The sequence below is a fragment of the Bos indicus x Bos taurus genome, chromosome 18 (genome assembly GCF_003369695.1).
Source record: "Bos indicus x Bos taurus breed Angus x Brahman F1 hybrid chromosome 18, Bos_hybrid_MaternalHap_v2.0, whole genome shotgun sequence".
Lineage (NCBI taxonomy): Eukaryota > Metazoa > Chordata > Mammalia > Artiodactyla > Bovidae > Bos > Bos indicus x Bos taurus.
This window is the reverse complement of record NC_040093.1, coordinates 12667272-12693850: the sequence shown is the minus strand read 5'-3', so window position 1 is coordinate 12693850 and position 26579 is coordinate 12667272. Positions and strand designations below refer to the sequence as shown.

Genomic DNA, 26579 nt, shown 5'->3' with positions numbered 1-26579 from the left:
TAGTCACTGCACGTGGGATCTAGTTCCCTGACCAGGGATCAAACCCAACCAGGCCCCCTGCATTGTGAGCATGGAGTTTAAGTCACTGGACTGCCAGGGAAGTCCTCCTCACTGTCCCATTCTCTTTCTGGAAACTGAGGGAGGCTGATCAGTACTTTTTTTTTAATGACCATTGGCTGTATGCACTTTTTTGCTGTGACGGGACACCCAAGGTGAGTGTCTGTAACTCTGCCCACAGAGGGCCAGAGAACTCAGCAGAGAAGCCACGGCCCTGGGCCAGGAGGAAGGCAGATGAGGAGGTAGCAAGAGGAAAGGGGGCACGTGTACTCTGGGGACAGAGGTGACCTGGACACTGGACCGCAGTGCTGGGTAAGGGATAAACGGATGCAGGGAAACACAGATCAAAACCACAAGGAGATACCACTTCCCACCCACAAAGGAATGGCTATAATCAGAGACTCAGACATCATGGACTGGCAAGGATGTGGGGAAATCAGCACTCATATACTGCTGGTGGAAATGAAATGGGGCAGTGGCCAGAATAGACAGCAAGTAGACTGGTGGTGGTTGCCTGAGGCTGGGGCGTGTCGGGAAGTGGGCAGAAGAGAGCAGCAACTGCTGATGGACACGGGTTTCCTTTTAGGGTGATTGAACATCTTCTAAAATCAATCGTGGTAGTGACTGCACAACTCTGAAAATATACTAAAAACCATGTATGCTTGAAATGAGTGAATTGTATGATATGTGAATTCTACCTTTAAAAAAATTTTTTTTTTAATTTATCTATTTGGCTCTGCTGGTTCTTAGTTGCTGTAGGTGGGATCTTCATTGTCAAATGTTGTGCATGGGGGATCTTTTAGTGTGAGTATGTGGGATCTTTTTTAGTTATGGCCACTTAAACTCAGTTGCAGCCTGTGGGATTTAGTTCCCTGATCAGGGATTGAACCTCGGCTCCTTGCACTTGGAGCTTGGAGTCTCAGCCACTGAACCACCGGAGAAGTCCCTGAATTCTATCTCTCTGTTGTTGCTGTTGTCAGTTCCTCTCTTTTTTAGTATTTACTAATGTATTTGGCTGTCCAGGTCCTGGCTGTGGCACATGGGCTCTTTGATCTGCTGCTGCAGCGTGCAGAATGGCTTAGTTGTGGCATGTGGGATCTAGTTCCCTGTTTGGTTGTTTAGTCGCTCAGTTGTGTCCGACTCTTTGTGACCCCATGGACTGTAGCCTGCCAGGCTCCTCTGTCCATGGGATTTTCCAGGCCAGATTGTTGCAGAGGATTGCCATTTCCTTCTTCAGGAGATCCTCCCGACCCAGGGATCGAACCTGCATCTCCATGTCTCCTGCATCGCAGACAGATTCTTTTACTGCTGAGCCACCGGGGAAGCCCTAATAGTCCCCAGACCAGGGAGCAAACCTGGGTCCCCTACACTGGGACCTCAGAGTCCTAGCCACTAGACCACCAGTGAAGTCCGCTGGATTCAATCTTAATAAAGGTATTCGAGAGAAAAAACACAGGGAACTCCTTGGTGGTCCAGTAGTTAGGACTCCATGCTTTCACTGCCAACGTCTCGAGAACAAGCCAAAAAACTACACAAAGGCAAAAAACATCCCCCAGCCCCAGAAATGAATGGATGTGAGGGCAGGGCCCCTGCACCCAGGCCCTCCCGCTGAGCCGAGTCTGGCCCGCAGGCGAGGTGCTGGTCCTGAGAAAGGAGCGCTGGCGGCTCTGCGGCAGCATGGCGCTGGACCCCAAGGACAAGAAGTGGAGCTGCTGCAGAGGCTTCTACCCTTTCCACCGCCCTACGCAGAGGTGCTGCCAAACCTGGGGGAAGTTCCTGGTCATCCCCATGGACCCGGAAAAGTCAGAGGCTGAAGACTGCAGGATGTACACCCAGAAAGCTCTAGGTAGGTCCTGTCCCCACTGGTAGCCTCTCTGTCTGCTCTGGGGGTCACAGAGACCCTTTTCTCTCTCCTTCCTTCCCGGGAGCTCTGCCCTCCTCCTAGGGGCTTGTCTGCTACCAGACAAGGGGTCTGTGCCAAGAAGTTAGTTGCGTTCCAGCTCCCTACTGTGTGACCTCAGACAAGTGTTCTGCCCTCTCTGGGCCCAGTCTACCTGTCATCAGAGTAAGGGCATGCACAAGAACTTTTCCAAAGGTCGGGGGCGGGGCCTTTCAAAGTCATTGGAAGTGACATCAGGGGCAATCCCTCTTGTGTTCTGCCCTCCTCTGAGTCCCTCCCCGTCCCGGGTCCCAGATCCCCACATGTGTGTGCATGTGTGATGGGAAGTCCCCTGGGTATCTCACAAGAATGGCCGACTCCAAACACAGGCAGGGGTGGGGGCTCCTGGTTTTTGGAAGTTGCCACCAGGTGGAAATCACCTGAGGGCCACTACACTGCAGTGGGGCCTGCTGCCTCCCTGGAGGGTCCCAGAGACACTTCCAAGGTCACAGGCCCTGTCCCTGAACTGGGCTGGTGGTGACCTGGGTGTTTGTTTTTCTCTTCTCCGTGTATTACAGAATAAAACAAAGACTGATGATTAGATCTGTGTGCATTCTCAAGCAAACATGTCCTTGACAGAACAAGCCTGATACTGATGGGCATACATTCTGATCTGGCTTTGATGAAAAGCAAATCATCGTGTTAACTGGCTAGAAATGCAGGACATTCTTCTTTTCCTTCTGGCTGATTACATTTCACGAACAGGTGTTAGAGAATAGGAACAACAAGAGCAATCTCCCTTCTTGGGATTGGAACCTCTATGGATCCAAGTAAACTTCTCCCAGGGACATGAGCCCCACCGGCCCTGTGAGAGGAGGTCCCCTGGGAATCCGGCACTAACCCGAAGTCACGTGTAGTATTGTGTGTTGCAGGGCAGCCTGTCCACCTGCCTTCTGAGTCATACCTGGGAGGGGAGGCAAAAACCTTGACACCAACTCGATGCTTCGAGTGTGACTCACCACGCCCAGGACCTTAGGTCTCACTCTGAAAGATCACACCAGGTAACTCATGGCACAGAGGCTGGGCTTAAATATACAGCAAAAATGTGATGGGTGAGGGTCTGCCCCTGAGTGTGGACAGCTCAAATGAGCCATGGATATCAGTGGTCTTGGTCTCCTGCTCACCTGGAAAGTTGGGGAATGATGGGGCCACGATACATCCCTCCGCCCCCAGAACCCCTCTCTCCACTTTTGGCTGCCCTTCTGTGCTCCTGGAAGCTCAGTGCCTCTCCTCCGCTTCTGGTGGACACTGACTTTGGGCAGTGCCCTCAAGAGAGGAGGGGATAGGGACCTCCCTGGTGGGCCAGTGGCTAAGACTTTGCCTACCAGTGTAGGGGGGGTGGGTTCAATCCCTGGCTGGGGAGCTAAGATGGACTCAGGTGCCTTGGGCCAAAAAATCAAAACATAAAATAGAAGCAATATTGTAACAAAACTTTAAAAATGGTCCACATCAAAAAAGCTTTAAAATAAAAAATAAAAACAAGGCGGGGACAGGAGAAGGTGGAGGTGGGGCCTGTCTCTTCAGTCCCCTCTGTGGCTGGGCTGCAAGCTCTTACATCTGCCCATCTGGGTCCTGCTTCTGGTGCCCCCCCTTTTTTAAAGACATTTACAAATATTTATTTATTTTGGAGAAGGAAATGGGAACCCAGTCCAGTATTCTTGCCTGGAGAATCCCATGGGCAGCCTGGAGGGCTACAGCCCATGGGATTGCAGAGCCGGATACGACTGAAGAGACTCAGCATGCATTTGTTTCTTAGAGCGGGGTCTTCATTGCTGCAGCACTCTTTCTCCAGCTGCCGAGCGCAAGCCTCTCATCGTGGTGGCTTCTCTTGTTTCAGGACGTGGGCTCTGGGCACGTGGGCTCAGTAGTTGTGATGCAAGTCCATAGTTGCTCCGAAGCACGTGAGATCTTAGTGCCCGGACTAGGGGTCAAACCCGTGTCCCCTGCATTGGCAAGTGGGTTCTTAACCACTGGAGCACCAGGGAAGTCCTCCTGGGCCCGTCTGACATCTCCGGACAGTGTCTGGTCCCCGGGGACCTTAGCCCCCTGCTGGATCCCTCACCATACCAGCCCACACTTCGGTCCTGCACGGGCTTGAATAAACAAAACCAACGAACACACATGCAGGAAAAACTTGCACAGTTCCCAGGAGCTCTCCGGGGCCCCTGAGGTCCTGCACAAATCTGCCATCCCAAGCTCATCTTGCCCCCACTCTGCTCCAGCCGCTCTCACCGCTCCCTGCAGCCACTGGATACTTTCGCAAGCTGTGCCCTTTACTAGATCATCCTTCTCTCCCACACTGCTGCTAGTGCATAACAGAGGCTCACAGATCCATCCACCCTCACCTGGCCAAGGGGACCTGACGCCTTCTCCTCCAAGACTCCTTCTCAGTCACTTAACATACAGATACAGAGCATTTTATAGGATGATTCCCACTTATATTAATACATATGTGTATATCTACCAATATACATGGGGCTTCCCAGGTGGCCAGAGTGGTAAAGAACCTGCCTGTCAATGCAGCAGACCTAAGAGACAGGGATTCTATCCCTGGGTTGGGAAGATCCCCTGGAGGAAGGCATGGCAACCCACCCCAGTATTCTTGCCTGGAGAATCCCAGGGACAGAGGAGCCTGGTGGGCTACAGTCCATAGGGTCACACAGAGTTGGACACCACTGAAGAGACTTAGCACGCACCAATATATACACAATGCATAACTTTTTTTCTGTACACACACGTGCGTGTGTGCATTTAGGATCATGAAATACAGCTAAAAGTTAACAATGATCATCTCTGGGTAGTGGGATTACAGATGATTTTTTTTTTCATTTCATTGTTTTTCAGTTTTCACTGCTGTTTCTATACTGAACCTGTTGTCTCCTAAATATGATTGGGAAATAACGTGATTGGAGTGAAATTCCTTTCTGTACTGACACCTTCAACTCCAGACCACCCAGTGCTCTCAGCTCACAAGTCACGAAAGGCCATACCCTGCTTTCCAAGGCCCCAAGCCTTGTGTGATCTGGTCTCCCGCCTCTCGTCCTGCCCGCTAAGGTCCATGACTAAGCCATGGAGTCATCCCTTCTCACTCTCATCTTTGGGCCTCTGCACATGCTGTTCTCTTTGCACCTGGACTTCACCCCGTTTACGTTTTCCCTTTGTTGGTAAGAATCTGTATCCTTTCACTGTAAGGCTATGTCGGCTTACTATGTAGCAAATAAATCATCAGGTCTGAGGGTGGTTTGGAGGACCCATGACACAGGGAGATTCAGGGATTCAGTGATATGACTCTTGTAAAATCCTCGCAGTGCCTGGAACCTAAGAAATGTGAACTGGAAGAGATTATGTTCTTCTGTATCTCAATTTCCTTCTCTGTAAAATGAAGGTTATTACCATTCTGCACCCTTAGGGTGGGGATGCTTCTAACCTGGGGCAAGGACGCTCTTCCCAGACAAGGGAGGAAAAATAAGAGCCATAAAGGAAAAGATGGGAAAACCTGTTTATTAAAGTTGAAAAACTTTTTGTAAAAGGACAGAAGACCTCACAAACAAGCACCAAGGATGAGCAAAGCAAACATTCTTTTTGGGGGCGGGGAGGGGGGAGCTGTGCCCATGTGGCTTACGGGATCTTAGTTCCCTGACCAGGGATTGAACCCAGGCCCTCGGCAGTGAGAGTACGGGGTTCTAAGTACCGGACCGCCAGGCAATTTTACAACACAGGCATTTCTCATAGAATTGAAAGGTCCGATAAACAGCTGAAAATGAATATGCTGAGCTCCCTAGCGATCATCTGGGAAGCACAGACCACAGCCCCATGTCAGCCTTCTCACTCCAAGGCTCTAACAAGAGGTTTGCCAAAAAGTATCCCCATCTCGGGCTTCCCTGGTGGCTCAGAGGTAAAGAATCCGCCTGCCAATGCAGGAGACATGGGTTCGATCCCTGGTTCAAAAGATCCCACACGCCTGGGAATAACTAACCCTGTGCACAACTACTGCGCCTGCGCTCTAGAACCCTGAAGCCCACGCACCTAAAGCCTGGGCTCCGCAACACGAGAGGCCACCGCAATGAGAAGCCCACACACTGCAATTAGGAAGCCCCGGCTCCACGCAACTAGAGAAAAAGCCCTCGCGGCAATGAAGACCCAGCACAGCCATAAACGAACAAATGAATTATTTTTTTGAATGTCCCCATCTCAGATGAAGGGGCAGTATGCAAATTCTGTGTAGAGCACTTAGAAATCATAACAGAACAGCCTAAAAAAGGGGGATGTGGTATATTAAATAGTGGGTCCCAATCCCCGGATCTTGTGAATCTTACTTTATGTGGCAAAAAGGACTTTGCAGATGTGATGGAGTTAAGGATTTGAGATGGGGAATGATCCAAGATTATCCAGGTGGGCCCTAAACGCAACCCAAAGGGTCCCTGTGTGAGGGAGGCAGGGGGAGATTTGATCACTGGAGTAGGAGGAAGGGATGAACACACCCAAGTCCCTAGAACATGTGACTGTTGCCTTATTTGGCAAAAGGATCTTTACAGATGTGATTAAGGTTAAGAATTTCAAGGTGGTGTCATCTTAGCTTACCCAGATGGGCCCTAAATCCAGTGACAAGTGTCCTAATATGAGAGGGAAGAGGAAAAGAAAACACAGACATACAGGGGAGGGGGCTATGTGAAGAAGGAGGGAGAGAGTGATTGACGCTGCCATGAGGCAAGGAAAGCCTGGAGCCACCGGAAGCTGGAAGAGGCGAGGAACCTGCTCTCCCCTCAAGCCTTTGGAGGGAGCACAGCCCTGCCAGCATTCCAGCCCAGTGATATTGATCTGGGTTTTCTGGCCTCGGGAATTGTTAAGAGAATAAATGTGTGCTTCTGTTTTGAACTTTTTGTATTGGGGTATAGCCAATGTACAGTGTTGTGGTAGTTTCGGGTGGACAGAAAAGGGACTCAGCCATACATATACATGTATCCATTCTCCCCCAAACCCTTTTCCCATCCGGGCTGGCACATAACATTGAGCAGAATTCCATGTGCCATACAACAGGTCCTTGTTGGTTATCCATTTTGAATATAGCCATGTGTACAAGACCACCCAAAGTCCCTAACTGTCCCTGAACAACCATAAGTGTGTTTTCTAAGTCTGTGAGTCTCTTTCTGTTTTGTCAGGTCTAAAAGTGTATTCTTTTAAGCCACCAAGTTTGCGGTAATTGGTTACAACCACCACAGGAAACTGATATGACTGACTGATGACTTGAACAGATCTAATTATTATCAGATAATGGTATTAACAGATGCAATTATTATCTTTGTCAAAGAAGATGATGAGCATGGCCAGTAAACACATATAAAGATGCTCAACATCATACCTGAGAGAAAGACAAATTAAAACCACAATAATAACACGAGGAGCTCAGCTTGGTACCCTGTGATGACCTAGAGGGATGGGATGGCGGGTGGGATGGGAGGGAGCCTCAGGAGGGAGGGGATATATGTATACTTATAGCCGATTCATTATGCTGTATAGCAGAAACTAACACAACATTGTAAAGCAATTATCCTCCAATTAAAAAACATTAAATTAAAAAAAAAAAACAAAAACACAATCAGAGGAACTTCCTTGTGGTCTAGTGGTTGAGAATCTGCCTTGCAATGCAGGGGACATGGGATTGATCCCTGGCTGGGGAAGATTCCACATGCTGTGGAGTGACTAAGGGCTACGACTAGAGAAAGCTCACATTTCACAGTGAAAACTTAGCGCAGCCAAAAAAAAAAGAAAGAAAGAAAAGAGAAACATGTAATGGGGAAAAAAAAATGGCCCAAGGTTAGAAACAGAGTTTTGAAAATCTGGAAAAAATTAACTGCTCAATAAAATGTGAGCTAGTAAAGACATGACTACTCTTTCACCACAGACTACTAAACAAGCTATCAAAATACCGTGTCCAGTTGAGGAATTACCTTCTCTCCAGCAACATAGAGGAAAGCCAAGAGAAGTCTCTGGAAAATCCAGGCCCTCCACACCCCCAGCAAAATGAAGTAGGCTTGTCCCGTCTTTAATTGAGAGGCCAGAGTTACTCGGGATGAGCCATCAGATAGACTGTGGGAGTGGACTAACTTCCTGTGGCTCCCGTAACACATTACTATGAACTGGATGGCTTAAAACAACAGAAGGTAACAAAACAAAACAAAACAAAACAACCACCACCCAGAAACTTACTCTCTCACAGTTCTGAGGGACAGAAGTTCAAAATCAGCATCACCGGCCCCAAAATCAAGCTGTGAGTGGGCTCCACTCACTCTCAAAGCCTGAGGGGAGAATCTGTTCTTTTTTTGTTTGTTTTCATCATATTCTGAGGCACAGTTGTTCAATGTCCTGGTCATCTATCACCTGTTCATCAAGTCTGCATCTCCATTAAAATAAATGAGGAAACTGGGGTTCTGAGAATAACCTTCTCTGGGGCACACAGGAAAAGGGCTAGGGTCAGAATGTGTTTCTCTTGCCTCACGGTGCAATGTTCACGCCACTACTGCCGCACCATGCTTTGAGATCAGCTCCACAGATGTTAATTATAAAATAGCCCAGTGTTCATAAACAGTAAAATCCCGACTGCTTTTTTAAAAGTTCATGTTAAATATATCAACTTAAATATTTTCATCTCAAAGACCATGACAATTGTTCATGGAAGATCCAAACAGAAACTTCCTTTGGTATGAGTGAGTGAGTGAGTGAAGTCGCTCAGTCATGTCCGACTCTTTGCGACCCCATAGACTGTAGCCTACCAGGCTCCTCCGTCCATGGGATTTTCCAGGCAAGAGTACTAGAGTGGGTTGCCTGACCCTTGATAAATACAGAAGGTCTTTCATGTGCCTTGTCAACCCTAATGAAAATTATAATAATCATTTTTTTAATTGGTTCAGTAAGAACCTTTTTATTTAATTTATTTATTTCTTTATTGGCCCTGCCAGACAGCTCCCGAAATCTTAGTTCCCCTACCGGGGATTGAACCCACGCACCCTGCGGTAGAAGCCTAGAGGCCTAACCACTGGACAACCAGGGAATTCCCTGTAGTCAAATTTTTATTCTACGTTAGAGAGATGCTGAATTTAAGGACAAAGACTTTATATAATAAATATTTTGTGACATGCACAAGAGAAAATTCAGCTAGGTGAAGGAATGTTTTCAGATGTCTTTCAGATTTAATGTTGTTCAGTCACTTAGTCGCTAAGTCATGTCCAACTCTTTTGAGACCCTGTGGACTGTAGCCCGCTGGGCTCCTCCGTCCATGGGATTTCCCAGGCAAGAATACTGAGGTGGGTTGCCATTTCCTTCTCCAGGGGATCTTCCAAACCCAGGGATCAAACCCACATTGGCAGGCAGGTTCTTTACCACTGAGTCACCTGGAAAGCCCAGAATACTGCTGTGCAGCTAGCCAAAGGGGTGAATCTATTCTCTGCCTCTTCTGGCTTCCAATGACGGCTTCATTCCTTGGCTTGTGCCTTCATCACTTCAGTCTCTGCCTCCATCTTCACATCACCTTCTTCTCTGGGTGTGCAACCTCCCTCTAACTGTCTCTTATGAGCACACTGTAAATCTCTTTCTCACAGTGTCTTTAATTTGATCATGTCTGCAAACATTTTTATGGGATGAGATCACATTCGTGGAATGCAGGGACTGGGTCCGAGGCTCTTTGGGGGCCACCACTTGTCCACTGTAGGGTGGGAGGGCCTGGAGGCTACAGGTTAGCTGGGGTTTGACCAGGTACGTTGTGAAACTCATGGATTCACTGACTCAGCAAATGCAGGAGTGTTGGTGGGTGACAGAGGTCTCATATCACACAAGACTGTGGAGACAGTAAAAAGATCAGTGCTGCAGGGGGTCAGGGTAGGAGAGGGACCAGTGAATAAGTAGAGCACAGGGGGGAATTTTAGGGCAGTGAAACCATTCTGTATTTCATAATGGTGGATGTCATTATAAATTTGTCCAAACCCATAGAATATACAACACTAAGAGTGAACCCTAATGTAAACTATGGACTTTGGTGATACATCAATATTGATCCCTCAATTGTAACAAATATACTGCAGCAAGATGTTGATAATAGGAGCAATTATATGTGTATGGGGGGAGAGGATATGTGGGAATTCTCCATATTTTTAAAATACCTTTTATTTATGTATTTGACTGTGAAGGGTCTCAGTTGCATCATGTGGGCTCTTCATTATGCCGGGCAGGCTTCTCTCTAGTTGTGGTGTGGGGGCTTATTGCCACCAGGCAAGTCAGATCCTTGACCCCGCATCCTGAGTTACAACCCAGATTCTTAACCACTGCACCACCAGCCAAGCCCTTTCTGTACTTTCTGCTCAATTTTCCTATAAACCTTCTTGTTGTTTAGTCACCAGGTCATGTCTGACTCTTCTGTGACCTCCATGAGCTATAGCCCATCAGGCTCCTCTGTCCATGGGATTCTCCAGGCAAGAATACTAGAGTGGGTTGCCATGCCCTTCTCCAGGGGATCTTCCCAACCCAGGGATCGAACACTTGTTTCCTGAATTGGCAGGCGGATTCTTTACCACTGAGCCACCTGGGAAGCCCTTCTGTAAGCCCAAAACTTCTCAAAAAATTAAGTCTATTAATTTTGGAAAATGTTTATCAAGGAACAAAGGTATTCAGATAAGTCTGAAAACAAGGACGAGGCTACCAGTTTGCCTTGAAGAGACCAAAAAATATTTTCAAGCTCTTGGCATTCAGAAGACCTGGTGTTGGTGCAGGACGGACAAAGATTGACAGAACAGGATCAAGAAGGAAGTACCTGTGTCTGGGAACGCAGCGGACGCTGCTGTCCAGAATCAGATGAGGCGGGAAAGGATGTGCCATTCCACGCACTCTGAGACGCCAGCCGTCATACGTCTGGAAACTGAAGATCGCAGACCGCACCCAACCTTACACTCACCAGAAACCAAAACGCAACGCAACACAAGTTCAGGGAACGACAAGCACAAAGGCAACATTAACACAAATACGAGAAGAAGGGAGATGGTGAAGATATAAACTCTTAGGGTAGAGAAGCCCTTCTCAAATAAACACAGAAACAAACAATCACAACAAGTGCCTGAAAGGAAAAAGTCTCATAGATTTGGTTACTTTAAAACGAAAAAACTTCAGCAGGACAAAACATGCCAGAAATGAACATTAATTCACAGACAATGAAAAGAGGCATCTTTCAAAAGCGGTATAAATGTCCAATAAGCGGCGGAAAAGATGTTCATCCTACGGGTTAAAACAAGAAAGTGCGAATTAAAAGAATAATGGAATTCCACCATGCACTTGTGTGGGTTGAAATTTTTTTTAGTTTGATCCTTGCAAGTGTCGACAGTTCCTCCAACACTTCACTGAGATTTTAGGGGCATTCCTTTTTTGGCCGTGCCACACAGCCTGCAGGATCTTAAGTTTCCCAAACAGGGATCGAACCCATGCCCCCTGAAGTGGAAGCGCAGAGTGCTAACTACTGGACCACCAGGGAAGTCCCTACGAGGCATTTTTAGATTAACTATAAATGTCTTTGGCTTCCCTGGTGGCTCAGTTGGTAAAGAATCCACCAGCAACGCGGGAGACCTGGGTTTGATCCCGGGGTTGGGAAAATCCCCTGGAGGAGGGCATGGCAACCCACTCCAGTATTCTTGCCTGGAGAATTCCATGGAGAAGGGAGCCTGGCAGGCTACAGTCCATGGGATCGAAAAGAGTCAGACACGCCTGAGTGACTGAGCACACAGCCCAGCATAAATGTCTTTAAGGGTATTTGCTTTTTTCAGCTCTGGGCATCTTCCTGAGGAAACGCTCATGCTGGCCACAGAGGCGTGGGCAGATCCCTGACTGTCACAAGAGGGAAGAGGGGGACAGCACTCGTGCCCACAAAGGGAGATCTTTAGTAGATGTGTCGTGGCCAGACCACTCCCAAAAGGGTTCTTGCCAACGTGTCCCCCCACCACCACCAGAAACAAGAATCCTTTTAGGGAGGGAACTTTGGTCTCTCTGAAGTGGCCAAACTTTAGGAAGAGACTGCAATTTCCAAATATAAATATCGAGGTACAGGGATGTGACCCCTGAGTGAGACAGCCCACTGCGCTCATGCACCCCCCAAACCAGGTCCATATGAGCCCTGACTTGGTGGAGGTGCTTCTGGGGAGCCTGGCCTGAGCACTGCTATTCCAGGGGTGAGGACAGCCCTAAGATCAGAGTCCCAAGTCCAAGCCCGCCACCTCCAGTTGCCTCCTTCCTCCAGGGTGTCCCAAATGGACCCCAGGAGAGTCCCCTGATGGAGGAACCTGGAGATAAACAATGTCAGTTACACAGTGTGAGGAGAGCACCCAGGATCAGCCCCCACCAGCTACAATTCAGAAAAACTGAAGCCTTCCAGAGGGCACCCAGATCTGAGACGACCGTGGGGTGGGGAAGGGGAAGGCTATCCACATCTCCTCACACTGGTTCTCCTGCAGCCTCAGCCCCTCAGCACCAACATGTCCCTTCTCGGTACACAGAGCAAAAACCTTGAAGCCATCAGTGACTCGCCATCTCCCATCCCTGAGCACATTCTGTCTGCTCTACCTTTGAAATATTAATCTGCCCAGAATCCCACTTCTCCCTACCCCCACTGTCTCCACGGCCTGGACAATCACAGTCGCCTCTTCACTGGGCTGGCAGCTTCCAGTTTTGCCCCGCGCTCATAATGTGTACCGGGCTCCCGTTAAAACTAAGCCAGCTCACATCCTCCTCCACTCAGAGCCCTCCCTTGGCTCCTGCTCACCCCACAGTAAAAGCCAAAGTCTTCACCATGGCCAAAGGCAGCCTGCTTTATGGAGGTTAGTGTAATCCATACCTATGTGTATGCTTTCCTTAAAAAAAAAGTGAATAGAAAGTAACAGAGTTCATCACACACCAGTAAGGGCAATTATTGTTTAGCAAAATTTTGTTCTAACAAGGTATGTATGATATTAACATTGTTGTCATTCCATCACCCAGTCACATCCAACTCTTTGCGACCCCATGGACTGCAGCATGCCAGGCCTCCCTGTCCATCACCATCTCCCAAAGTTTGCTCAAACTTCACGTCCATTGCTTCGGAGATGCCATCCAGCCATCCCATCCTCTGACGCCCTCTTCTCTTTCTGCCCTCAATCTTTCCCAGCATCAGGGACTTTTCCAATGAGTCAGCTGTTCCCATCAGATGACCAAAATACTGGAGTTTCAGCTTAAGCGTCAGTCCTTTCAGTGAATATTAAAGGTTGATTTCCCTTAAAATTGACTGGTTTGATCTCCTTGCTGTCCAAGGGACTCTCAGGAGTCTTCTCCAGCACCACAGTTCAAAAGCATTAATTCTTCAGCACTCCACCTTATATAACACATGATATTAACATACACGTGTTTTATGATACGATGGATTTTATGTTTATGATACATATTAGGTATATGATACATATTCATCTGTAGTTTTTCTAAATGCAACACAATAAAACAGGAGATATCAGACTACATAGCACATATTAAGGGTAAATTACTGAAATGTTCATTGCAATGATAAATTTTACACACACACAACACACACAACATATATGATGTTATGTGACATATTACATAAAATGTTTTTATATTCCATTATATACTATGTCACATAATGCAGGAATTACACAATGTATATCCAACACGGAGGGTGAGTTGTGAATTATTATACATATATATGGTGGATTATATAAAACATAGGTCTTATTTCACCTTGCTGCTGTAGATTGAGATGGAGACTCTGCAATCTGAGAATGGCAGGGTTATTGCGGCATCTCCAGGAAGTAGTTCCCGTGGGTGGGGACGTGATGGATGCAGGCCCAGGCAGGGGGGCGTAAGAGCTGACCTGATGGGCATGTCGGAGCTGGTTGGCCCCTCCAGAGTTGTGCCAGCTGAGGCAAGGGGGCCAGCCTTTGTCCTCTGGAGCCCTTTGCCCGTCCTTCTTCCCTTGCTTACTCTGTTCCAGGGGTCAGTAAACTCTTTTTATGTAAAGGGCCAAATAGTAAATATTTGCATCTTTGAAGGCAAAATGGTATTTTTCACAAATGACTTAACTCTCATTGCCATGCAAAAGCAGCCATAAAAAGACACAAACAAATGAGCGTGGCTGGATTCCAATAAATCTTTATTCCCAAAGACAGGCAGTGCCAGGCCCTTAGTCCGCTGACCCCAGCCCTGTTCTCATAGCAGAGCCTCTTGCAGGTCCAGGAAGAGGCAGACCCCCCCACTGTTGCAGGGCCTGCTAACCCTTTCTCACTCTGGCAGCTGCCAACAGGGCTCCTCGCATCTCCTCCCTGACCAGCTGATCTACACCCCCATCTCCATTACTCCTGAACTCTTTCTTCTCAGCCCCCATCACCCAGACCCAGATTAGTTTTTCTTCTTTCTTCCTTCCTGTTTTTGGCTGTGCTGGGTCTTCGTTGTGGTCCACAGCTCTCTAGCTGTGGAACATGGGCTCAGTAGTCGTGGCTCGAGGGCTTAATTGCCCCAAGACATGTGGGATCTTAGTCCCCACCCCACCCCCAGGGATCAAACCCACATTCCCCTGCATTGGAAGGTGGATTCTTTACCACTGAGCCACCAGGGAAGACCCTAGTTTTTTTCCTTTACTGTCCTTGCACTAGCTGGTGGCTCCGTGGTAACGGCAACCTTGTCTAGTTCCTGGCTGCCTCCCAGCTGCTAGATAGAACGGGGCCAGGAGCGAAGTAAACATTTGTCCAGTAAGCGGGTAGACGGTGCCCTCTCCACCCTCCTCTGGACATGTTTCTCCTCTCCTTCTGCCTATAGGGGCTGGGGGACCCCAGCCTGGCCCCACAGCATCACAGTGGCCAGCTCAGCGATGGGCCAGTGGGTCAGGTGGGGGCTTCAGGAAGTCCATTTTCTCCTGGGGTGGCTCTCCCCAGGCAAGGGCCTGCCCAACGGGGAAATCAACATGGGGGCCAACAGGGCCTGCCAGGAGATGACAGAGGCAGAGTCCTCGGAACACCGGATGAGGCTTTTGTGAGCCACTGTTGAAGAATTTGCTTCTGATGGCTAACAGCCCTCCTCAGGAGGAGGAGTCCCTCCTTCCTAAATAACCACAGGGCAGATAACACTGGAAGAGAAATACTGGACTGTAAGCCCCCTGGGGGTAGGGTTGGGACTGTCTCCTTCACAGCTGGGTCACCAGCCCTGCACAGAACACAGTGAGGAACATGGTGGGCGCTTTGGTGACAGTTTTTTGTTTGTTTGTTGGTCAGGCGGGGCAACACCCAGGGATCAAGCTCCTGCCCCATGCAGTGGATGCGCAGAGTCCGAACCACTGGACCTCCAGGCAATTCCCTCGGTGACAGTTCTTTGAATGAAAGAATAAACGAAGGACAGTTTTTCTAAGGTTAACAGGGATTTTTAAATGTGGGGAAAAAAATACACCAACTTGAAGACAGCCAATTTGAATTACAAATTTATTCTAACCCCTTTTCCCAAGTCACAAATAGATACAAAATTTTAGCTAGCAGGAAACCAGAGCGATGAGCCATCCTCTGGTCTTGTACGTTTTGGGGGGATTCTTTCCCCTCACATGCACTGACCCCACCCGCACGCAGTGGGTGAAGCGGCTACATCCCACGTCTCGCCGCACGTGAGTATGCGTCAGGGCTGAGTTCTGAGTCCGAGATGCGAGAGCAGCACTATATCAGGCGCAGGGGGTAGGAGCTCCAACCCAGACTGCCCGTCTTCTCATCCCACGTCTGCTTCTTCCCCTCCTGTGTGACCCTGGGTGGTTGACGTTCCCTCTCTGTGCCTCAGTTTCCTCATCAAGGAAACCAAGAAAATAATGTTATGCCAACTATACGAAGCACTTAGAACAGTGTCCTGCGCCTAACTGGAATTCAATAATTAACTCCACCAGAGGCTTCCCTTGTAGCTCAGTTGGTAAAGAATCTGCCTGCAGTGCAGGAGACCCGGATTCGATTCCTGGGTCAGGAAGATCTCCTGAAGAAGGAAATGGCAACCCACTCCAGTATTCTTGCCTAGAGAATCCCATGAAGAGAAGAGCCTAGCAGGCTACAGCCCATGGGGTTGCAAGAGTCGGACATGACTTAGCAACTAAACCACCACCACCACTCTGATAATGACATCTAACTGACAAGAGAGGTCACTGACATTGATGTCACTGACACTGATGTGATGTGGGGGGCAGTTACAGTCCCTGGCCTCCAGAAACCCTGATCCAGAGATGTGTCAGTGCCAGAGTGGACCCAACCCCACCAGAGGTAACCATGGAAACAGGTACTGAGCTGGCTCACCTGGCTCAGTCAACCACTCCATCATCCTGTGGCAGCTCTGTCTCTTGCCTTCATCATTTAACCCACTCAAGTCACTTCCAATTTAAAAAGTATCCCTACCTGGGCCCACCTCCTCAGCTCCCTCTGTATCAGTGGAGGCTCTTCTAGAAGGAATTAAGATGCTGTCTCAGAACCCGTTTCTTGGTTTCCTATCTGGGTGGGTCTTGTGTCCATGTGGTTTTCACCCCCCTGGGGAGGGTAGGTGAGGGAGGAAAGAGAGAAAGCTGGCCCCTCCCACCCCACCTGCAGCTGCTGGGAAACAGATGTGGCATGGGTCTCACCTCATTCGTCAAATGCTAAGATCCTGAGTGCAATGGGGGGCTGTTGATAGAGAACTGCACCCCCTGCTTTCGCTATTGTGTAGAGATCTCTGTCCCCTCCCCGAGTAGTCCACCTCCCTCTCATCTTTCTTCTCACTTCTCTCCTAATTTCAATAAGCCTTGTACCCGTTTTGGAGATCAGCTCATGATTCTCAAACACATCCTTCAGCTGACTTCCTCACTCCAGGGCTCCTTTAAGTAAGCAACATCTACAGCCTGAAAGAGGCTTCCCAGGTGGCTCAGTAGTAAAGAATTCGCCTGCCAATACAGGAGACACAGGTTTGATCCCTGGGTCAGGAAGATTCCCTGGAGAAGGAAATGGCAACCCATTCCAGTATTCTTGCCTGGAAAAGCCCGTGGACAGAGGAGCCTGGTGGGCTACGGTCCATGGGGTCACAAGACTCGGATATGACTTAGCGACTAAACAGCAACAGCCTGAAAGACAGAATGCTGACTGGTGGGGCCCAGACCCCTCCCGCTTCAGAGGTGAGTCTTGGAAGAGAAGCCACGTTGTGAAGTATGGCTCCTGGACTGTTCCTCTCACCCTTGTGCTTCCCCAAATGTCCCACGGGGTTGGCAGGAGTCCCAAAGTACTCCTGGGCTGCCTCACCCAGGAAGTTATGGGAGCTTATGTGCAAAGAATCTTTGATGTAATTAAGTCAAGGATCTTGACGTGAAACCATCCTTGATTTAGGGTGAGCCCTAAATCCAATGACAGGAGTCTTCACAAGAGACAGGGAGGAAGAGAAGGCCATGGGAAGATGGAGGCAGAGGCTGGGGACATGTGGCCACAAGCCAAGGGATGCCTGAGGGCGCAGAAGCTGAAGAGGCAAGAAAGCGTCCTCCCCTAGAGCCTGTGGAAGGAGGGAGATCTGTGAACACCCTGGTTTCGGATCTCTGACCTCCACAACTCCTGTAGTTGTGGGGTGGTTTTTTTTTGGTTTGTTTTGGCCGCCCTGCAGCATGTGGGATCTTAGTTCCCCAACCAGGGACTGAACCTGCGCCCCCTGTACTAGAAGCGCAGAGTTAATCCCTGGACCACTAGGGAAGTCCCTAAACTCCTGTTGCTTTAAGCCACCGAGTTTGTGGTAATCTGTTATGGAAGTCCTGGAAACTAATAACAGAGGTAAGACCAACTGGTAGCCAAGCCCAGTGGGATGGAGGTGTGAGTTGGGGATTGGAGGCAGGAGGGTAATGCTGCGTGAAGAGGGTCTGCTGGACCAGAGCCCCATGAGAGGAGGGCAAGAGCACACAGATCTACAGATCTGATGGGACATGGGGATGTGGTCATCTAATCCGTGGCAGGCAGTACCCTGAGCGATGCCACTGAAGATGACAGTGGGAAGGCAGGAAAGGACACATCAGGAAAGGCCTGGGACTCTGAGGACAGGTAACCAGGGGGCTGAGGCTGCAAGACAGGCCAGACTAGCCATCTGCAGGACCGAATTTGCAGGACTCCCAGAAGTGGGAGTGGTAGGGCACTGCTAGAAGACCCTGCACAGCCATTCCAGTGGGTTGTGCCCTAGACCAAAGGAAGGGGGTGGCGGTTGGTTCTGTTGGAAAATTCCATTTGAGTGTCTCGGGGGAAGAGACCATGCATCAGATTAAGGGGAAAGATATAATATTTGACGGATCAACTGTAAGCCAAGATCCCCTGTGTCTTCCCCTCAAAGAGAGGAGTGATGGCCAGAGAGCCCACCTTAGAAGGTGAGGGAGGCAGAAGCACATTGAAAGACACTGCATTTCCTCACAATGGCCGGCACCACCTGACAAAGGGAAGGAGGTATTCTGATGTCAAGGATGAGCGTTCCAGGGAAACGTAACACTGATCACAGTAAACGGGGGGGCTGACAGGTTGATCTGGCTCAAGTCCGGTTCCAGGTCTTCTGCCACAGGAGTGAGCCTGCTGTCCTGCTGGCTGGGCCCTGGGTCTGTGCGGTTGGAGTGGGCGGGAGGGGTGAGTACTGCGGACTGCACCACCTGAGTCAGAGGCTGGAGGGGCCACGTAACGCTTCACCTGCTGGCCACTGGTCACAGCACGGTGACCTAAGCCAAGTCCCATCCATCCACATCCTGGTGGTTTCCCCTGGGCCAGCACAGGCAAGGGTAACGCAGGGAGAAGGCCACATCAGAGCACAAAAGGCCACGTCCAAGTTCAGGCTTCACCAAGTTCCTACTTCTTGGGTGAGGATGCTGCCTGGGACGTGGACGCGGCCCCGGGGGTGGACGGCGGGTCCCCGGCGCGCAGCTGGGCGCGCACCTCTCGCATCTGCGCCTGCAGCTCCTCCAGGTCACCCTTTGGCGGCGCTGCCTGCACCTGCGTCTGCAGGGCCTCGAGCGCCAGCGCCAGGTGGCCCACCTCGTCTCGCATCGCGTCCCAGGCGGCGCGCTGCTCCTCCTCCTTGCGCCGCTGCTGCGCCTGGTGGCGCCAGTACTCCAGCACCAGGCAACCGCCGCCCACGATGAAGATGGTGGCCTCGCCCAGCAGCTCGGCACCCAGCTCGGCGGCCGCCTCCTCGTTCAGCGGCTTAATGACCGTGCCCCGGAAGCCCATGATGCGCATCTTGGTCCGCATCTCCACCCAGTGGTACACTGCGGGGGAAGAAAGGGGTCAGGTTGTGCGTTCAGGGCCCCCTGCCACCCCCGCCCCTCCACGCCTCGGTGTCCAGGTCAGAGAATTGGGGACACAGCAGCCAAAATCACCAGGCGGGTGCTTTAAAGAAGACCCTGCCCCTGGCCTGGTCTGAGGAACACCAAGTCACCCCTCTTGGGGTGACCCTGAGGGCATCCTTTAAATCTCCCAGAAGATTCTGGCAAGGGGCCAGGAATGAGAAACTGTGCCCCAGAGGGGAGGTTCTGAGACTGGGGACCAAGCTCCTGGAAGGTCACTAGGAGCTCCCAGGGCTCAAAGTCCCAGGAGGTGTAAAGAAAGGGTCAACTGCTGAAAGCTTAGCTCCTTCTGCTTGTCTCTCAAGCCACCTCCCTGGGTACCATCACCCCACCCACTTGAGAGAGGCAGAACCCTTTCCAGATCTTCCCCAAATGCAGCGGCGGCGGTGTGGGGGGCACCTCCTGGATCCAAAGAAAGGGCAGCTGAAATGTGGGAATGGATGCTAAGCGACTGTGAGCACAGGGTGCCCGAGCCTCTGCAAGTCTGGCTCCCAGCCTAGATCTTCATCGACTCTGAAGATGGAGCTCCTCACAGTAAGGTTCTGGGCACATATCCTGGAAGAAGCTCACAGCTGACTGATGCTGCTGGAACAAAAAACTTCCTTGCCTAGCTGTTTCTTTGTGAAGGAAGATTCTCAGCGTTTGAGTCTTAGAAACAAGGCAGAATGGATGCTGAACCCTGACTCACTCATAAGACAGTTAACATTCATCCAAGGACACTTGGGATTATTGGGGGTGATGTCCTGTTTTCTGACTTATCTGGAGATTCATTTTCCTTCCTCTCATTTTACTTTTAATGTATAATAATTATCCAGAAAATGTAGAACACATAAAAGGTTTTAATTAATTGTGGACTAATAATTTTATTTTTTGGACCAATAATTTTAAAGGCAATTCAAACCAGAAGAAAATATTTTAACATTTAGAACCTTACATAGGAAATTAAACAGATTCAAATTTGAATTTCTGTACATATTTTGGTTGCTGATACATCATTCATTAGAATTCTTCGGGGAATGAAACTGTAAGTATAATTTCAAGGACAAAAAGGGACAACATAAAATTTGACTGTAAAAGAAGAACTTGCTCTTTTTTTTTTTCCTTATAAACCGGGCAACGGCAGGCACCAAATCACAAGAGTATGTGGATTTCGGTAATACTTCAAAGAAAGGATGCTCCAGGTGTTTGAAAATGTTGTATTCCTAACACAACAGAAATGATATCTTTTGTAGTTCCTATTGGTCCCCCAGCCACACCATAAGAGATGAGCACCTCGTCTTTCCCTGACCCCTCTGCTTCCCATTCCTACAAGTGATTTGTAATATATATTTTATTCTTATATTTACACTCTTCTCACCATCTCCCTTGGCTCCCAACATGGCCGAGGAGGAAGCCAGCAAGCCCTCTTCCTCTCTCCACTTCATACCCCGCAATCTCCCTAGGTCAGACCATTCTTTCTCAAGATCAAGGTTTAACACACTGGCTGTTCAGGGGCTATAGTACAGTCCCTTGCACTCTGTGCATCAGGTAAGTCAGAAAAATGAAAATAAATGGCACATACAAGGCACCAATCATGGAGACACTGTTCGGTGTGACGTGACTACGCTAGAAAGGAGCCCCTGTGATGGGCTGTGTGAGGGTGGGGGCCGCCTGGCAGAGGGGCCTCGGTGCCTTGATGTGTCCTCAGGATCAGGTCAGCCAGCTTCTCTACTCTTACTCCACGGAGCACGTCAGTTTGCTCTCAGCTGGACGATGACTTTCTAGGATGACTTGACCTTCTCTTGCATGACAGTTCTCAAACTGCATATCTCATCCCATAAGTGGGTCATGAGGCCGGTGTGGTTGCACAAACTATCATTAAAAATATAAGCAAGAATGTAATTTTTAGGGAACTGGTGACTGACCCTGGTCAGGTATGATGATAACCACTTGCATGACCTGTGTTGCAATAGGAGGTCCTGATAAGGAATGCGGTCCTGCCTGCAAATGCTAACCTGGAGAATTCAGAAGGGACCAAAGGAGAGAGGATACGCCCGCCCACAGCATGTCCTGTAAAATTAGCCCAGAATTCAGGGGGAGCCCAGGGAGGAGGTGAGTGCTAAGTCACTTCAGTCGTGTCTGACCCTTGGCAGCCCCATGGACTGTAGCCCGCCAGACTCCTCTGTCCATGGGATTCTCCAGGCAAGAATGCTACAGGGAGTTGCCATGCCCTCCTCCAGGGATTCCCAACCCAGGGACTGAATCCTAGCTGCTTATGCCTCCTGCATTAGCAGGCAGGTTCTTTACCACTAGCGCCACCTGGGAAGCCAGTGGAGGAGGGAGGAGATGATATATCCTGCCAACCTCTCAGAAACCCTCACGCAGGAATCCATCTTGGCTAAGTGATGCACGAACCACCAGGGAGGAGCCTGAGTCAGAATGATTGGTCAGAGCAACAGGGAAACTAACCCCATCACCGTAAAACCTGAGACCTCGAGCCACGTGGCAGAGCAGTCCTCCTGGTTCCCTTACCCTTCTGCTCTCCACCCAGGTGCCCCTTCCCAATGAAGTCTTTTGCTTTGTCAGCACGTGTTTCTCCTCAGACAACGCATTTCTAGGTGTTAGAACAGAGCACACTCTCGGGCCCTGGAAGGGGTACCCCTTCCTGCAACATAATAAAAAATATTAGATGGACTTGGAGGCATTACCCTAGTTGGTCAGAGAAAGACAGATACCCGATGATCTCATTTACATGTGGAACTAAAACAACAAAAACAAAAAACCAAGCTCATCAATATAACAACAACAACAAAAAATACAAAACATCCAAGCCAATCTCATGAACTCAGGGCACGGACTGTTTCACAAAACTTTTATTCTCGTTTTGTGTGGGACTATATGACTGTGTGTGCGACTGGAACATGGGCAAAAGGCTGAAAGCCACTGTCCTAGACTTTGGTTGGATCCCCAAATCTCCAGACAATGTTTAGGACAGTGCTATCTTCCCAACACTGAGTCCTTCAATCCGTGAGTATGGTCTCTCTCTCTCTCCACTTAGCCTCGCATTCTTTCGGCCAGCCTTGCACTTCTCTAATTTTATTTATTCCTAGGTACTAATAGTTTTGCCATTATTACTCATGGTATTTTAAACTCCATTTTCCATTTGGCTGGGGCTGGTGCACAGTGATGACACAGTTGAGTTATGTAAATAACTTTCTCTCCAGTGACCACCCCCATCCATTCTTTTTTTCCCTTTTTAGTGAAATATAACTTACACAAAGTATACAAATGTTAACTGTAGAGCTAGAGAATTTTTTTTTAATCTTTATTTTGTATTGGGGTATAGCTGATTAACAAACAATGTTGTGATGATTTCAGGTGAACAGTGAAGGGACTCAGCCATACATACACATGTACCCATTCTCCCCCAAGAGCTGCATAGTTTTGTAATATGTAAGCATCATCTAGGTCAAGATCTAGGACATTCTCACACTCCAAACGGCTCCCACCCTCAAGCCTTCTTCCAGTTGGTACTCCTAAGATCACTATTCTGACCGCTCATGATAGATGAAAGCTCCCTGAAATCCTAGTCTGTCTTCCTCGTGATAGAGCACTCTGTTACTCTTTCTGTTCTGACTTCTTTTGTTTAGCAATATGTGAGATCCATGGTGTTGCCATGCGTTCAGCTCATCCAGTGTGTTGACTGAACAGTTCATTCACCCACACCCCACGGATGGACACTCAGAGAGCCTACAGTAGCAAGCTTTCCCAGGAATGAAACTGCTGAATCACAGGGCATTGCATAACCCAGACAATCCAACACACATCTTAATGAAGTATTTCGTTGTTAGGGGCAAGCTGACCCTAAAATTCACAGGAAATGCAGATGTCCTAAGAATAGAAAATTTTAAAGAAGATCAAATTTGGAAGATTTACACAATCAGATTTCAAGACTAACTACAAAGCTAAAGTAATTAAGACAAGACAGTACTGGACCAAGGACAAATAGAGACTGGGAAAGAACAGACCGTCCAAAACTGGGGCCCCACGTGTTTGACTGCTTTTCAAATGCTAGACCCAACCTTGGAGTCTTGGAACAAATCCCACTAGGTTATAAAGTATTATCTTTCTTATACAGTGCTGGATTCTACTTGCTAACATTTTTGTTCAGAATATCTGAATCCATGTTTAGAAGGACCTTGGCCTAAAATTTTTCTTTCTTATAACGACCTCGTTAGGTTGTGGTTATCAGTATCTCATTCGACTCATAAAATGAATAAGGAAGTGTTCCACATTCTCTATTATTTAGAAGAGTTTGGGTAATGACCTCATTTCTTTCTTAAATGTTTGGAAGAATTTATCACTGAAGCCATCTGGGCCTGTGATTTTCTTTAAGGGGAAGGTTTTAAATTATAGATTCAAAGTCTCTAACAGATATAGGGCTATTCAGAGTTTCTATTTTTTCTTGTGTCAACATTGTTAATTGTATTTTTCAAGGAAACTGTCCATTTCCTCTACATTGCCAAATTTGGGGGCTATAGTTGATCATGATATACTCTTGTCATCCTAGAGTTAGGATCTGAATTCATCTTTCGTCTTTCATCCCTTTTAATGGAACTTTATGTCTTTCCCCTTGAGTAGTATTAACCTTTTCAAAGAAACATCTTTTGACTTTGTTGAAATGCCTGCTAACTCCTAGTTGTTCTTCAAGGTGTGTCTCAGGTGCTTCCTTTTTCAGGACTAAGACCCCTCTGGGCATCCTCAGCTCCTTGGGCTCCTACATCCCAGCCCTGATCAATCTTGGGTATCACTGGTGACAGATCTGTCTTCCCCACTGGTCACGAGCTCCACAAGGGCTGGGCGCAGGCGCATTCTGCTTGCCCTTCCATCTCACAGCTGAGTTCACCTCTGCCCGGGGTACCAGCCCTGCACTCCTCTTTTCCCACTGTGCCCAATTCACTTTTTAGGTCTCAGCTGGAGGGTCTCTTCTCCCTAGAGGAAGACACCTCTCTGACAGCTAGGCTGCATCAAACACCTCCTCTAGGCTGGCGAAGCTCCCAGGCTTCCCTTATCATGACACTGTTTATTCCAGGTTGAATTTTTTTTTTTCTTTAAATACGGATGTAGAACTCCTTGCTTCTAAAATGGATACAGAAATCAGTTTCACCCAGGCATGTCTGACCTTTCACCAGAAATGTTGGTTTCACTATTTTCAAGTTTCTTGGGATCTTTGGCAATTCTCCCTGTTTCATGGGGAACTCCTTTGTCACTGCCTGGAGGCTAGACTGAAGGGCAGGTTCCCAGAAATGCCCAGCCCAGCACCTGGCATCAAGAAGGCACTCAGGCAATGTTTAATGAGTGGATGAACGGCTCATCTTTCCTTTGGGTGTCCTCAAATTTATTGTATTTAATGTCACTATAAGCAACCAAATTTTGCCCAAACATTCTTGTCTGTTTTGAAGTTTATATCTTAAATAAAGCTTGATGTTTATCCTATCTTTCAGGAGTCAAGAATGCTGCCCTTCCCAAGCGGGAGAGAATTTCACAGGTCGCTTTAGCCAAGAGAAAGGCAGGATTGGCCTAACCTGCTCATCTGCCCTTAGTCACTCTGCTGGAACTTTTAACATCATATCACGGTGGCGCACTGCCACCTTCAATTCTTCTCCTTTTGAATTGGGGTGTGTTGATTTACAATATGGTGACTGCAGACATGAAATTAAAAGACGCTTACTCCTTGGAAGGAAAGTTATGACCAACCTAGATAGCATATTCAAAAGCAGAGACATTACTTTGCCAACAAAGGTCCCTCTAGTCAAGGCTATGGTTTTTCCTGTGGTCATGTATGGATGTGAGAGTCGGACTGTGAAGAAGGCTGAGCACCGAAGAATTGATGCTTTTGAACTGTGGTGTTGGAGGAGACTCTTGAGAGTCCCTTGGACTGCAAGGAGATCCAACCAGTCCATTCTGAAGGAGATCAGCCCTGGGATTTCTTTGGAAGGAATGATGCTAAAGCTGAAACTCCAGTACTTTGGCCACCTCATGCGAAGAGTTGACTCATTGGAAAAGACTCTGATGCTGGGAGGGATTGGGAGCAGGAGGAGAAGGGGACGACAGAGGATGAGATGGCTGGATGACATCACTGACTCGATGGACGTGAGTCTGAGCAAACTCTGGGAGTTGGTGATGGACAGGGAGGCCTGGCGTGCTGTGATTCATGGGGTCGCAAAGAGTCAGACATGACTGAGCGACTGAACTGAACTGAACTGAATATATTATGTATTGTGAACAAGAGTTTCAGGTGTACAGCATAGTAATAGTCTTTTTGCGGATTATACTCTATTACAGATTATTACAAGATAATGTGTATAATTCCTTGTGCTATACAGTGAACCCTTGTTGCTTATCTACTTTATATATAGTTAGCATCTGTTAATTCCATGCCCCTAATTGGTCCCTTCCCACTTCCCTTTCCTCTTTGGTAACCACAAATTTGTTTTCTGTATCTGTGTGTCTGTTTATGTTCTACATATACATTCGTTTGTATTATTTTTTAGATTCCACGTATAGGTGATATCAAATAGTATTTTCCTTTCTTTCTGTCTGACTTATTTCACTAAGCATAACACTTTCTAGGTTCATCCATGTGCTGCAAATCGCACTACTTACTTTTTATGCCCAAGTAATATTCCATTACACACACACACACATCTCTCTCTATATGTATGTATACACACACATACATACACACACATATTAGATATATATATATCACATTCTTTTAATCCAACTGAGGCAGGACATAGATGGGGCCCCAGGTTGAACAGTTCCAACCAGTCTCCTGGCTGATACTTGGAGATAGAAGGTATCATCAGGGCCTTGATTGCGTAAAAGCCAAAGCAACCACATTCTTCTAATTCTTGTGGTTAAGAGGATTTCCCTGCCTGACACACTGGCAGAGAAGGTCCTCAGTCCAGGGGAGAGAAAAAGGGAGGGAGGAGACACCAGCCCATAATTTGTCCTGACAACCTCCCAGAAACCTTCATGTTTGAACTGATCTTGGCTGAGAGACGCACACACACTGGGGAGGACCCTGAGTCAGACCAAAGATGGGCACAGACAAGATGGTGTCAGAGGCAACCCAAAGACTGCCCGGATGTAAGAGACTTAACTCTCTCCTATTGACACACAACTCACTCTGAGTTCCCCTGTTTTCTTCCACACATACTTTGCTTCTAATAAATGCTT

At 48.2% G+C, this 26579-nt stretch overlaps 1 protein-coding gene across 2 annotated transcripts in view; it reads right to left on the bottom strand.

The window, feature by feature from the left end:
• Positions 1–26579, bottom strand: part of OPA3 (OPA3, outer mitochondrial membrane lipid metabolism regulator) — a 67731-nt gene that overhangs the window by 15735 nt on the left and 25417 nt on the right. Inside the window, exon 2 of one of the 2 annotated variants that reach the window (XM_027515458.1) lies at positions 15466–19277. The exons of the other annotated variant lie outside the window; for it this stretch is intronic. Coding sequence (XP_027371259.1) covers positions 18859–19277 — 419 coding nt within the window. The 3' untranslated portion in view covers positions 15466–18858. Of the gene's footprint in view, positions 1–15465; positions 19278–26579 lie in introns of those variants that run through there. 2 annotated transcript variants of the gene reach the window in all.